The sequence below is a fragment of the Ptychodera flava genome, chromosome 15 (genome assembly GCF_041260155.1).
Source record: "Ptychodera flava strain L36383 chromosome 15, AS_Pfla_20210202, whole genome shotgun sequence".
Lineage (NCBI taxonomy): Eukaryota > Metazoa > Hemichordata > Enteropneusta > Ptychoderidae > Ptychodera > Ptychodera flava.
The window spans coordinates 17,548,362-17,561,340 of NC_091942.1; the positions used below are offsets into that span (position 1 = coordinate 17,548,362).

General features: G+C 39.4%; 1 protein-coding gene across 46 annotated transcripts in view; it reads left to right on the plus strand.

Moving 5' to 3' along the window:
* Positions 1–12,979, plus strand: part of LOC139151368 (lethal(2) giant larvae protein homolog 1-like) — a 73,974-nt gene that overhangs the window by 37,017 nt on the left and 23,978 nt on the right. For 29 of the 46 annotated variants that reach the window (XM_070724123.1, XM_070724082.1, XM_070724085.1 and 26 more), the window contains 5 exons: positions 3,230–3,311; positions 6,027–6,136; positions 6,604–6,747; positions 8,013–8,085; positions 8,435–8,645. In XM_070724123.1, the coding sequence (XP_070580224.1) occupies positions 3,230–3,311; positions 6,027–6,136; positions 6,604–6,747; positions 8,013–8,085; positions 8,435–8,645 (620 nt within the window). Of the gene's footprint in view, positions 1–3,229; positions 3,312–6,026; positions 6,137–6,603; positions 6,748–7,985; positions 8,086–8,434; positions 8,646–12,979 lie in introns of all 46 variants that reach the window. The other 17 variants (XM_070724077.1, XM_070724096.1, XM_070724118.1 and 14 more) reach the window with 1 other exon arrangement.

Below are 12,979 nucleotides of genomic sequence, written 5' to 3' on the forward strand. Positions count from 1 at the left end.
TGTTAGGAGTGATCGTTTTAGAGAGTATGTAAAGATTACCTCGATGCCAGTTGCTATGCCTGACTGCTTATTGGCTTTAGTGCTGCCAAGGCTGTGAGAGAAATGGCTTTTAAAACCCACAGCAAGTCTGAAAAGCTTTACAGTGTGATGAAAAGGCAATAAAAGTAGATTTTCAAGGGCTTTTGAAAATGGAATGTCAACACGCACATCACAAAATTTAAACATTAATGAAATAGTTTTGTTTCCATCTTTCATAACTTTCTAAGATCAATTATTCATTTCGTATGTTAATGGAATGGAAGGATCTGAAGCTGAACGGAAATGTAAAAAAATATCACGGAAGAGTATTGGTGAAATTGTGGTGTGAAATGAAACTGACGTCAAATATTTGTTCTCAGTTTCAAAATCTGGAGCATCTGTTGAAATGTACTCAATCATAAGTTTTGATTGAAATTGATATTTTGACGAATATATTATATCTGAAACCCTACACTTGGAAATGTGTAATAATATTACGGACTTAGTGCAAGAAATACGCTACAATTTCATGGTGGCAATTTGCAAGTGTGAAATTGATGGCAGTTCATAATGCCCTTAAATGAGAAAACATGCATTACGTGTGAGGGGGGGGGGGGGGGGGGGGGTTGAAGTATGGGGGGGGGTTAAGTTTACCAGTCTGACTACACAGCCTGTTCTATTTGCATTCTAGATTGTTGCATGAAATTCCTCGTCCACTAGAAGGATAAATTCACCAGCTGAGCGGACAAGCATAAATCTATCAACAGTCCAGTCCGTGCAAACTATACCAAAGCTTTCAGGATCTGTTCTTTCGACATAATTAGCCCTTTACCTGCCAGACAGTATCACTTCCCCATCTGCCAAGTCGGTAAAAAAGCGGTATTTAGCCAAAACCATGTGTATTTTCACCCACTTGGCTTGGTCTGTTTATAACAGCTTTAGTCTGCAAAAATTATGTTCACAGTATCTCTGTATTCAGGGACCTTCAAATCTTCAAGTCTTTGTTAAAATGCACCATATGAGACATGTTTTACTTCACTAGTTTTTATCCAACTTGACGTGGAGGCGAAATATGGACTTGGCAGGAAAAGGGTTAATGTCAAATTTTAGGTGGTTTGTTTTGGTTTCCACAAATTTGTGTGTCTTTGTCGGCCCTGATTGGCCAGTCTTACAGAAGGGAGGCTGCCACAAAGCCAGTCACAGACTCTGAGTACCGGTAATATCAAGCACGTGGGAGTTAAAAGAACAGGCATAGAATTGTACGGCATCATTCCTGGAGATATTAAATATCTGCAGTCACTCTCAATGGTTTTAACTCAGTACCAAAACATTCTATTTCCATGTGGGTGAAATCTATCCCATTAATCAATGTTGCCGAAAAAAAAGTGTGTATATTGAAAATGTACTATAATTGGGATTTGGTTCATGCCAATCTGACCCTTCCTATCTGCCATCTGGTGTTGGCAGTCTCGCAGACTGTATCAAAAAATGAGAGAGCCGCCGGTGATACAAGCATACATAATAACTTCACATGGCAAATATCTCGATTCAGGAAATGTGCGGCACATACGCCGATTGATTTCAATTAACATTCCAGAAATATTGCCCATAGTGGCAATTTAATAGCTTGAACAGGAGCGGTTTCTGTCAAAATTTGATATTCCCCAACGTCAAAGTTGCGGTTTTGTGTGAACATGAGTTTTATTTTTCTTTATTTGGGTTTCTAGTGAGAAGGGTCATCAATTTTCTGAAATCAGTCTTGAATCATTGAAAAGTGAAATGGATATTTTTTACCTTTATGCAGTGAGTGTGATTATTATTTGCTTGAAATGGCCGTGTTGCTGAGTATGTAAATACGCCGTCTGCAGTTGGAGTTGAGTGTATTTATACATCAAGTGGAAATTTAAAAAAAAAAGGATTATGATGCATAAATATTGACACATTGTTGGCCACTTGTCTGCTCCCTAGAATTTGTGACTGAACTCCTGGTGACTTGGCAGTATAGTATTTTTACCCGAGGTATTGATCCTGTGCAGTTATTCTCAGAAAAGATGAAAACCATTCGGAAAGTGTGCCGGATACGCTTCTGTTTCTCATGAGTGTTTTCGACCTGTACCAGTGGAAGGGAAGGATACACGCTGGGTGGAGTAGATGGCAATAGTTCTCTGGCCATACCCGTTCTGATGTAATCTTAGATGTGTTTGACACAGCTGTGTTGGGTGGAATACATTTACAGTCTAGATTATTTTGATATTCTAGAACACACTCCATCCAGTATCTGGTATCAAGGTCTCCTACGTCCATAGGCAGTCTTTCATTATTTAAAAAATTAGTCTACATGCTCATGTGTGTTCATACTTGAACGTAATGGAGTCATCATTGCAGGTTTGAAACATTGCTCAAATTTGTTCAAATTGTACCTATATTGTTGAATCACCAGCAAACTGTACCAATTCTAGAAGTCTTGACAGAAATGTGATGGGATGGTATTTAGACACAGTTTTTGGCCGAAAAGTCAAAAAAAGTTGTTGTATTCAGGTCATGACATTTTTCCCAAAGATATGACAGTGTGACTCACCTGCTATGTTGTACCTGCAGGTGTGTACAGTTCTATCCATACCCACAATGCCATTTTACATGATTTGATACTTTGACCTCGGTTTCAAATCTATACACCCTGTACAGATTTCTAGAAATCTCCATGCAATCAGTCTTTGACCATTTTTTTTCCCCCTGTTGATATTCACCAAATACAGACAGTACAAAACTAGATATTAGGGCTTTAGCATGATTTATGTGCCAGCCAGAAATTAATTCAGTTCATTTTGCAGTATTTATACTGTTTGTGATTTTAGAAAATGTTTAAAGAATAGTTTTATTTCTTGCAGGTCTTGACTGTTTGTTTATCAAAGATGTTAGGTTTAACCTCTGAAAACATAACAGTGAAAACATAACAGACACTGCATATACCTGGTTGCTATAGGAACAAAGTCTGTCACTAGGCAACAAAGGCTAGATACAGTCATGTCAGACCCGTTGAACATATTTTTTAGCTGGGTACAAAGCATGCAGACATAATTGTTTTTACAACCAGCCTATAAAAGGAAACCTTTGCATGTAAGCGATGCAGGTGTGTGAATGAAATCATTGATGTGACAGTGCGGTTAATTAATGTTGTAGTCGCAACAGTCCTTGACCAACGTCACCTCAGATATGGAGCAGCTGGTGTCGAATTCATGGGGGTACACAAGGAAGAATGCGCCGTCAATCAACTCTTCTTCCTGCCGGATCAGGTGAGTTTTTTTCCATCTTTGTTCTTGCCATGCTTCCAAAAAATCTGCTGACAGCGCTTTTTCATTTACACCTGCACGTCTACAACTGTTTACTGTTTTTGAAAAAAATAATTTTCAGTACCCTGGATTTGAAGTGCAAGTCTTTCTGTGACAAACTTATCCAGGATGATAATTTGACAGTAAAGTACACTTTATTAAGTCATATAGTGCAAAAAATGTCAAGGTTTAAAGTCTGCTCAGGTACACCAGTTCTTGTTTATGGAACCGTTTGTTGTGTCAGATATCCCGTATAGATTGCTTGCACGTCATTTGTAATCAAATTTCAAATTCTCATAGTGATTAAACTCTGCAGGCAAGGAGTACATAGGTTTTCAGTAAGATGGGTGTGGCTGTCCCGACAGACTGTTTCTGCCCTAAAGGGAAGCCAGGCAGAAATCAATAGGTTGAATGTGTGATGCAGAAAATATTATTTAAAGAAACGCTGTCATTAGATTGACTCTTGTAGAATTAATAATACATGAGAACCTCTCAATATGATCTCATAAAGATATATTCTATTTCAATTTGATACTTAGTAATATTTCACATATTCGGATAATTTTTTGCTACTGTTCTTGGACGAAAACTATAAGTGTGCAAATTTTAAAAATCAAAGCGGGCTTCATTCAGCAAGTTCCGCACTGTATTAGATGAATCTTGAACGAGCTCAATACCAGCATTGCCGGCGACTGCACCTGTTTGAACAAGAAAACTCATGTCACAGAGGTGGTTGCATTTCAGATGCTGCGTAATTCCATATTTGCGAAGCACGGTTGATGTACTCTGAATTCTCTTTGTTTTTGTGGAACATGACAGGAGACTTGTTTGATACAAAGTAGTAGTGTTAGGGTCCGTGGAGCTCCAATGTCAGCTTTGAGGTAGCCACCAAGAATACTAGTATTGTTTTGCTGCAGACCAGTGGACCTGAATGATTTCATTGTTCAGCATATTTTTAACAATGCAGAAACTGACTGGCATATCTCTGCTTGTGAATCGGTGTAGGAACTCCTCCCTGTCCATAAAAAATATTCCTGATAGATTTCAGCGAATGGCTGGTCCATAATGCAATTAAAAAGCAGCTGTTATGCAAGCGCAGGTTGTTGGTGCGTGTACCCTCTGGGCCTGTGAAAAGATTCACATTACATCACTTTCTCAGTTGTGCTCTAAATGACAATACTGGACTTGAAAGAATCTGTTTCCTGTCGCCGTGGGAAATCTGATGAATGCAAATAATGTAGCATTCGGTAATCACAATCTTGCCAAGATAGCTACTAACCATGGAAGGGATGTCACACACATACAGATGTGACAGGAACATAATGGGACCTGGGTTACAGAAGCTTTGAATAAAAAACGTATTTTGGGTGTGTAGACTTCATGGATTTTTCTGAAGTACAAAGATACCTGTTCACAGTTGTCAAAGATGTCAAATTCGTTTGAAAGCTTTTATGGTAGCACTGTGCTTGCATGAGATAATTGTTTCAACAAACCATTAAAGTTGTGCAAAAGCCAATATAAATGGAATATTACCCGAAAAGAAGCAAATAGCCCGACTGTGGTATGGATAATGGGGAAAAATCTGATAAGAGAGGGCAGTAAAAAGAGTGAGCTATAAAATGATAGAATATTTGTGGTATATGAGTGGGTAATTTGTGTGTTAAAATCTGTTTGACTGTATGATGCGGCTGCTTTCAGTACAGCATGTCAACTGTTCCCATGACTGGTGTTTGGGGAGAGTCAATAAATATATTTTGGGGAAGCAAAAGTTGTACATAACAGATATTGCTTTTCTGTTGCATCTGGCACTCGGTTTATGATGTGGGACTGGTTAACCCCTAACACATGCCATGGAGTCCAGTACAAAGGTTTGGATGTATCATTTTGAGACAGGAGAAAATATTACGTGGGAAAGATACAGCATGGAAGAGATTATCAAAAGTTGGATTATGAAAAGTAATTGTCTGGGAATGTAAATTGCAACTCGGCCTGATAAATATCAAAAGCAGAAACAGCTCACATAGCTCAAGTACATGTTTGCACGTGAATTAATACTAAACTAGTTTCTGTTGTAGTATTAGTATTGCTTTGTATTACTTCTGTTTTTATATCAATGAAAGAGTAATTGAAAATAAGCCGGGGGAAAATGTGTGTGAATCAAACATAGAAGGGACTCTCTCTAATAATAAAAGCTGTGTCACATAAGACTGCACAATGTAAACTAGTGATGGCTTTTGAGAGCCGCGCCGCCCCTGGGACTTTTTGTCAAACTACAAATCCAGGGTTGAACTCAGCAAGACTGTAATAATCATGTCATAGCTTTTCAAAGTCTCATTGAATCCCAATTCCTTACTAATGTTGTCACCATTTTAAAAGAAGCACAAGGTTTGTTTTTTTTTATTTTTACCCTAAGAAAAGCTAATTAGATTTTTATGAGGGACTAATATTGCCTAATAAAGGTAGGTAATGCTGGTGAACTGTACATGAAAGGGGTGGGGGAGCGGGTTGAGAAAATGTCGACGTGTTGCTTCTAATGTAAAGAGTACCACCTGGACTGTGCATATTGGCAAAGAGAAATGATCCATCCAGTATGGGGCGTGTCAGCGAAATACTAAACAAAGTGTTGCTTGTTCGTGTGAGCCTCTGCAATCCACCATTCTTTGTTCCCCACCCACACAGGGCCGTGTTGTCAGCCTGCTGGAGAACAATACCTTGCATCTCTGGGAAGTCAATATTAAGGATGGAAACTCCATCTTGGAAGAGGTCAAAGAATTTTCCCTGGAGGGAAGGTATGTGTCAGTGGGTCATTGCAAATTCAGTTTGTGTGCTTTTCAAGTGGCTTTCATATGTTAAGTTGGTGGAGTAAGGGTATTTGTAGATGGCTTGGATGAGTTGAACTGAAGTAGCCAGTATTCAGCAGATGACCATTTCTTATGTAGATGTCCCAGTTAACCCTTTGAATGCTGAAAGTTTTCCCAACAAAATTTTAATGCAACATTTTTCCAATTTTTATGATTTTTTGTGTAATTCTTTTGAAAATTTTAGACCCAATGGACAGCACTTTTCATAGACACCAGTTTTGGGTCAAAATTTTGGAGAGAATGTTTAAAAAAGTTTGGACCTGAAAAATATTGTCTAGGTTACATTTTATAGAGGCGACAAAAGTTGACTTTGACACTCAATGGGTTAATTGTAACTCTGCCTACCTGCGTTTTCTGTTTCTGCAGTTTTAATCGTTTTCTGCATTCTCTCACAGACTACAGAAAATCACCGTCTGCTGCATGCCTCCTGATTGTCAGCATCTTTTCCTCGGAACCGAAGGCGGCAACATCTATGTCTTGGATGTGGTTTCCTTCGAGTTGTTGGAACACATCATCTACCAAGATGTTGTCATGCAGAAGTAAGTCTTGCCCCCAGCTGATGAAATTTCCTCAATTCTCTGAAATCGGTCGTCAGATTACAATTTTTTTGTTTCCATGCATATTTTCTGTCAAGCAGTGGATTTTTCCTCTGGGATGTTTCGAATTAAAGTCGCATATGCTTGTGTAACCTATGACATTCTATTTTTAGATGCCAACTTGCCTGTCGTCTAGTCTTCATATTTCCTGAAACTGGTATTCTTTGACTGAATAATTACACTAAAGATAGCTACACACATATGTTGCACTGTTGAAGCATCATATTGTCAGCAGACTGCAACTCACAATTATTAGTACTGGTTAAATCTTTCCATTCGGCATCCACATTATGTTACCGTGATAATACAACGTTGCACCGTAGAATTTTATGAAAGTAGCTAACTTTTAAATAAAACGCTTGCAAGCTCTCATAGCATTCCATAGACAGCATGATAAAATTCAGGGCAAAATGGCAGATGGACAAAAAGCTGCAACTTGTGTTATATGCGAGACAAATTAAAATTTGAATCCATGCAGGCAACCCATCCTCAATAACCAAGTGTGCCAACACGGGACTGGGGTTCCCACTATGTCCGATTGGGTTGACGAAGGGCCATGGCCAAAATACTGTCCCTTGATTAGGTATGCCAGTTGTTTATCAAAACTCTAGGTGTTAAATATCTACTTTTCAATTGTTTAGCCTCTCCCCAGTGTTAGTGCCATTTTGCCCTGATGTTATCCAACTCGCAGCTTTGGTGACTTCTGGAAGTTACCAGCCACTGCCCTAAGCCATGATGGAAGTGTTCAAAAAAAACATGTTCATTCACTGCCTTTTCATCTTAGAAAGTGTCGTGGTGCAAAATGTGTTTGTTGTGGAATGATACCAAATGTCTGTTATTTGTGAACTTGACGTAGAGAGAATACTAACCTGAGAATTTGATCATTTGTGGAATAAAATTGCATCTAACTCCCCCTATATTTTTTACCCTTCTCCATTTCATACCTACTTCTTAGAACCTACCAGTATTTTTGAAATGCCTTCCATCAAACTTTCCCTCTGTGATATTGACCTGTGAAAACAACAGAAATAACCTGTCTATGTCGTCACTGTGTTCATTTTTACATTTCTTCATCATATAATCCTCTGAACTGTAAATGCTCACGAGAAAAAGTATGTGATGTGTCGGTTGTCTGGGGAGTACTACTACATGAAATTCCTTTGCTAACTATGTTTAATCAGGATTCGTGATTCCAACTGTCCCTACAGTGTGCCTGATGACTATAAGGTCAATCCTGGTGCGGTTGAAGGAATTGCTGCCCACCCCACTGAACCTAACAAGGTGAGCAAGTCCAGAGCATTGATATTGCATTTTTCAAGGCGGGGGTGACACCAACAGTTGTCAGTATCGTGCTTTGGTATTTTTCAAGTGTTGAAGGTTAATAGCATGTTAATGCAAACTTTATTGGTTTTAAGTGAAAATACGATTGTCTCAGCAAGTTTCGTAATTTTATACAAGCAGCTTCTGTCAGGACTGATGAAAAAATTGCTATGTGGTGATCTGCCGTGTCATATTTACTGAGCAGCTTTTATGGTTCACCAGGGTTTCAAATGAAGCTTGTTTTGCAGAATTTTCTCACAACCCTGCATGAATTGAGTGAACCAATGCACTTTCTCGGTTCCATCCACAGTTGTTGATCGGCTACAATCGTGGTTTGATCGTGTTGTGGGACAACAAAACCTGCAATGCCGACCAGACCTACGTGGGCAGCCAGCAGTTGGAGTCTCTGTCTTGGCACCGCAATGGCACCCAGTTCATGACGGCCCACAACGACGGTAGCTATGCCATCTGGAATGTCAGTGACCCAACTAAGCCGGAGAAGGAGCCCACTATTCCATATGGTAAGTGAAACCTAAGAGTTGTTTGCGGAAGAGATTAGGTTATCCCGGCATGTTCACCAGGGGAGGAGTCTGGTTCTGAGCGTAATGAAGCCCAGGGATCACGATATAATTGTTGATAGCCGCCACACTGAAACAATTTTGTTGGAAATCTCGTTGGTGATTGAGAATACTGTGTAGGCAGAGAGTGGATGCAGGGCCAACATGCTGAAGTTGTCGTAAATGTGTATCAGAGATTTGGTGTCATTAAGTAGCTGCGAATGCGTAGTGAAGTGAAGATTAGGGGCATTCTTGGATTGAAGAGGTGGCGAGGTCATCTAGTGGGGATCTGCGGCCCATCAACTTAAGCTGTGGGACCTAAAATCTCCATTTGTCCGCGTTTGTGGCCTTTTGGCTTCATCAAAGCTTGGTTAAACACAATGCTGCTTTTTGGTATGGTTGTCTGGGGCCGGTGTTCAGGACACCCTAGGGGGGAGGACAAGGAGATGGTTGACATCATTAAACAGCAGTGAGCAAATCTTGCTGGAAAGTTTGACTTGAAGGGGTCATAATAGTCCCGGTGTACATTCCATATCAAACACTGCTGAAAATATTTAACAGCAGAGGACTCTGTTATCAATGCTGTTCCCATCACTTAACCCTAATAGTGTTGAATTCAAGGGTTTTTTATTATCCTCTCATAAATACTGGCAATAGTTGACTGAACTCTGTTCTTTTAGTGCTTGAAATAAAAAGTCCAGGTTACCAGTGGGTGATCATAAAGGCTTGTACGTCATCGTTTTGGATTGGTGCTGGAAACACATGTACGGAAATGTGTGTCAAGATTTCTCTTGAATGCCAGCGTGCCTGTATCCGCCTTGAATGGAAGGATGTGTAGTCTTGCCATCGGCATCCGTGACTTCCTTTTATTATCATCATCATTTGGCACCTGTTGACATTCCAAAACAGGTGTTTTTTGGGGGGTTTTGCTTTCATGCTTATAGCGTGTTCTTTGGTGTTTGACTTTTAGTGGTGGTTTGGATTTTTCAGGGTCGGCAAATGTGATGCCTCATAAGTCAGCTGAAGTAATAAATAACCATGTTGTATTAAAAGCTTGTTAGCGCTTGCAGCGATACTCAAGAAAATGTTGGTTAGCGAGACTGTGCTGTGGCAACCTAACCAAGCTGTGTGGACCGGACTATGATCAGCTCCATTCATGCCTAGCCCTTTACCCTTTCTTCAGGTAGAATGTGTGTGTCTGCCATTGAAAAGAGGTCACTGTATTTCCAAAATGGGGATGGAAGAGGCCAAACGGCAGATTTTTCGTGTGCCAGTAAAAATACATGATGATGCATAAAAATAGAAACTAGATCAAAATTGAGGGCTGACTCGCCGAGTGCAAACATCACTCGGGCACCTGTGTGGGAAATGTGTGAACTGTGAGGATGTACAGCAAGTGTCGTGAATGTTACCCTGTGAAAGGTGATGTTTGATTTGTAATTAGGTTTTGAAGCTACCATGAACAGATTCATCCAAAATAATCAGGGAAAAATAAATGATAGGACATATTATTTTTGACCATTAGCTCTCAGCAGTTGGCAGATTTGGCCCTGCATCCTCTGATTATAGAATGAATGTCTGTCATCAAGGCAAAGGTGATTGGCTGTGTGTTTATTGGGTAATTATAACGAAACTCAAGTCAGCATTGCCTGCAAAAGTCAATGTGGCCTGCAAGTAACTAGGGAGGGGCCCTGGATTTTCAATAATCGCCGTGAATTTTAATATTAACGGAAACAACAATAAACAACAGCAGGGAGTAGTACAGCCACCCCCTGTGTTAGTTAAATAAACTCAGAAGTAATGATTACATTTATGTAACCATAGGGGAGAGCATTACTAACACGGTACATCATTTCAAGCGAGTTGATATTACAAAATTATGCTGGTACTTGTGTTAATAATTTGATAATTATCATCAAAGTCAAGATGAAAATGTGATCAAATATGAACATCTAAGTCTCAGGGGATCTGGATTTATGATGCCGTCTTTTTCAATTTTTATCACATCAAAATTTTGATATTCTGTTTATAATACCATTACTGGTGTTATATGAATTTTTGAAGTTGCAGTCTATTTAAACAACACAACTTGAAAATGTGTGTCCTGTCATCAAAAGGTGGCCGGTAATAGTAAAAGAGGGAAATATGTGAATATTTCATTTAAACAGGAAAAAAAAATCTTGCAAGAGCAGACAGATATAGAGAATACCTGTTTGCCCAGGGGCCCAGAGATGTGATGTTTACAAGTTTAGCCAGGAATTACCGAGGGATTCATTAGGCACAGAGATTAGGTCACATCAACCATTAATCATTTCCAGGGCATGGAAATCCAGACTGTATTTGATCTGAATCTCAATCTCAGGCTGTGGACAACAAACCGTTTCTTTGCAATCTTTCCACATCTGAAATGGAGATAAATAGACTACAAAGCTGGAGTAGCTTTAGATGCATTGAAAAGTAGGACATCAAGTTTTTTTGGGGGGGGAGGGGGAGAGAGCAATGTTTATGTATAAGACAGGGGATGCACACACCCCTAGGGAATAGAATATGCAAGTGTTCAACATATTGAATATTGAAATTCTCTATAAGTTGTATTCAGTCAGATAGGGGACTAGCAATCTGCAAATTTTGTGTTGTTCTTATGCGAGGTGAAGAAAGAAGCCACCGTAGCTTTGCAAGCTTTCAAATACTCCCCGTGTAGTTGAAATGAATATCAATGCTTGCATTGTAAAAAGAGATGGGAAAAATAATTTTGACAGGCGTTGTATCACGCATTCACATAATGGTGTCACAAAGGTTGAAAAAACAAGGACTTAATGTGAAAGTGATGGGATTTTTACCGGGCACATTTCACAGACAAATGTATCGGTTGAAAATTGCTTGGGTTTGACCTGCTGTTTTCTTGTACTGGTATTGAAGCTCAGGATAATTGAAATGCATAATGCGTATCAGACGAGTTTGAGTTTGAATTGTGTCTGAGATTCAGTTTGTCATCATTTCAGTAAAGATATCGGTTCAGGAATGCACACATTGAACAGACTCCAAAGACATCAGCGTTTTAATGATGGAGGCACCAGTGTAGTCAGATGGGTGTGGTTAGCTCTATTATGTGCTGTTTCCCATTTCTTTGTCAAGTGAGACTCTTTTTGCACTGTTCACTGAAACACATCTCCGCTCACCTCATCTCAGCCCAGCCTGGCCATGTGCATTTTCCATACCAGACTAACATTCCGGTGTCCAATTTACTAGATACCTGTTATCCAGTACTGCTGTTCATTTTTTCAACACCACCCAAAGTCTTCACTCTAGTCTATCAAACCCAATCCCATATGCTGCCACTTTCCCCCCACTCTTCAGCCATACTACAATATATCACCATATTTTTACTGAATCCCTATTAGTCATGCTCCCAGTCAGTGACTGTTTCCCCAAATCCCGGCTTCCAGATTTCCAAATCTCAACCTCGTATAATCCCGACTGTCAGATGAGCAGTATTTTTCTCCCCTTTCTCTTGTAATTTACATTTAGCCAGGCTCGGTTGTCTGCACAGAGATAAAAGTCACAAACAACTCCCAATTAGCAAATCAAGGATATAAGCTCATTAAAAATGTTTTCTCTGTGCACTAAATTATGACATATGGTCAAACAGACATTTGAATCTGCTATGAATATGGATGGCATCCAGATATTGAAATTTAAACTGTCTGTCGTAAAGAAACCCGGTTACACCTGCAGAACTTTTATCATGCAGTTGTTTGGAGGGGTTTCCAAGCTGTGCCCTGGAACTACTGACAATCCAGTTGATGATTTAGTAAGATGATAGGAAAACGTGATATTTTAGAGATGAACATCTGCAAATGTTTTCAGCCATTGTAACCTTTTTAGTGCCGTAATTTTTCCAACCAAAATTTTAGTGCAACATTTTGACAATTTTTATGAATTTTTCAGTAAATTGTTTTATTATTTTGGACCCAAAAGACATGACATTTCATTGGCTACAGGTTTTCATCAAAATTTTGGCAAAAATCTGAAAAAAGTTGACTGGGGTACATTAAATATAGACCACAAAAGTTGACTTTGGCCCTCAGTAGTGCAACTAATCTGTGAGTGTCTGGAACGATCTGTAAGTTGTAATTGTAGCTGTTGCACACACCGTACGTGGTATGGATGTTGTAGTTATTGTAAAATCACGGCTTGCCATATGGGTCATAGTTGTGTGACCCTTGGTAAATTCATGGGTCCATAAAAACTCTCCTACTTTTGTCCTTGCAATCACAGAATCAACCATAAAAAGTCGT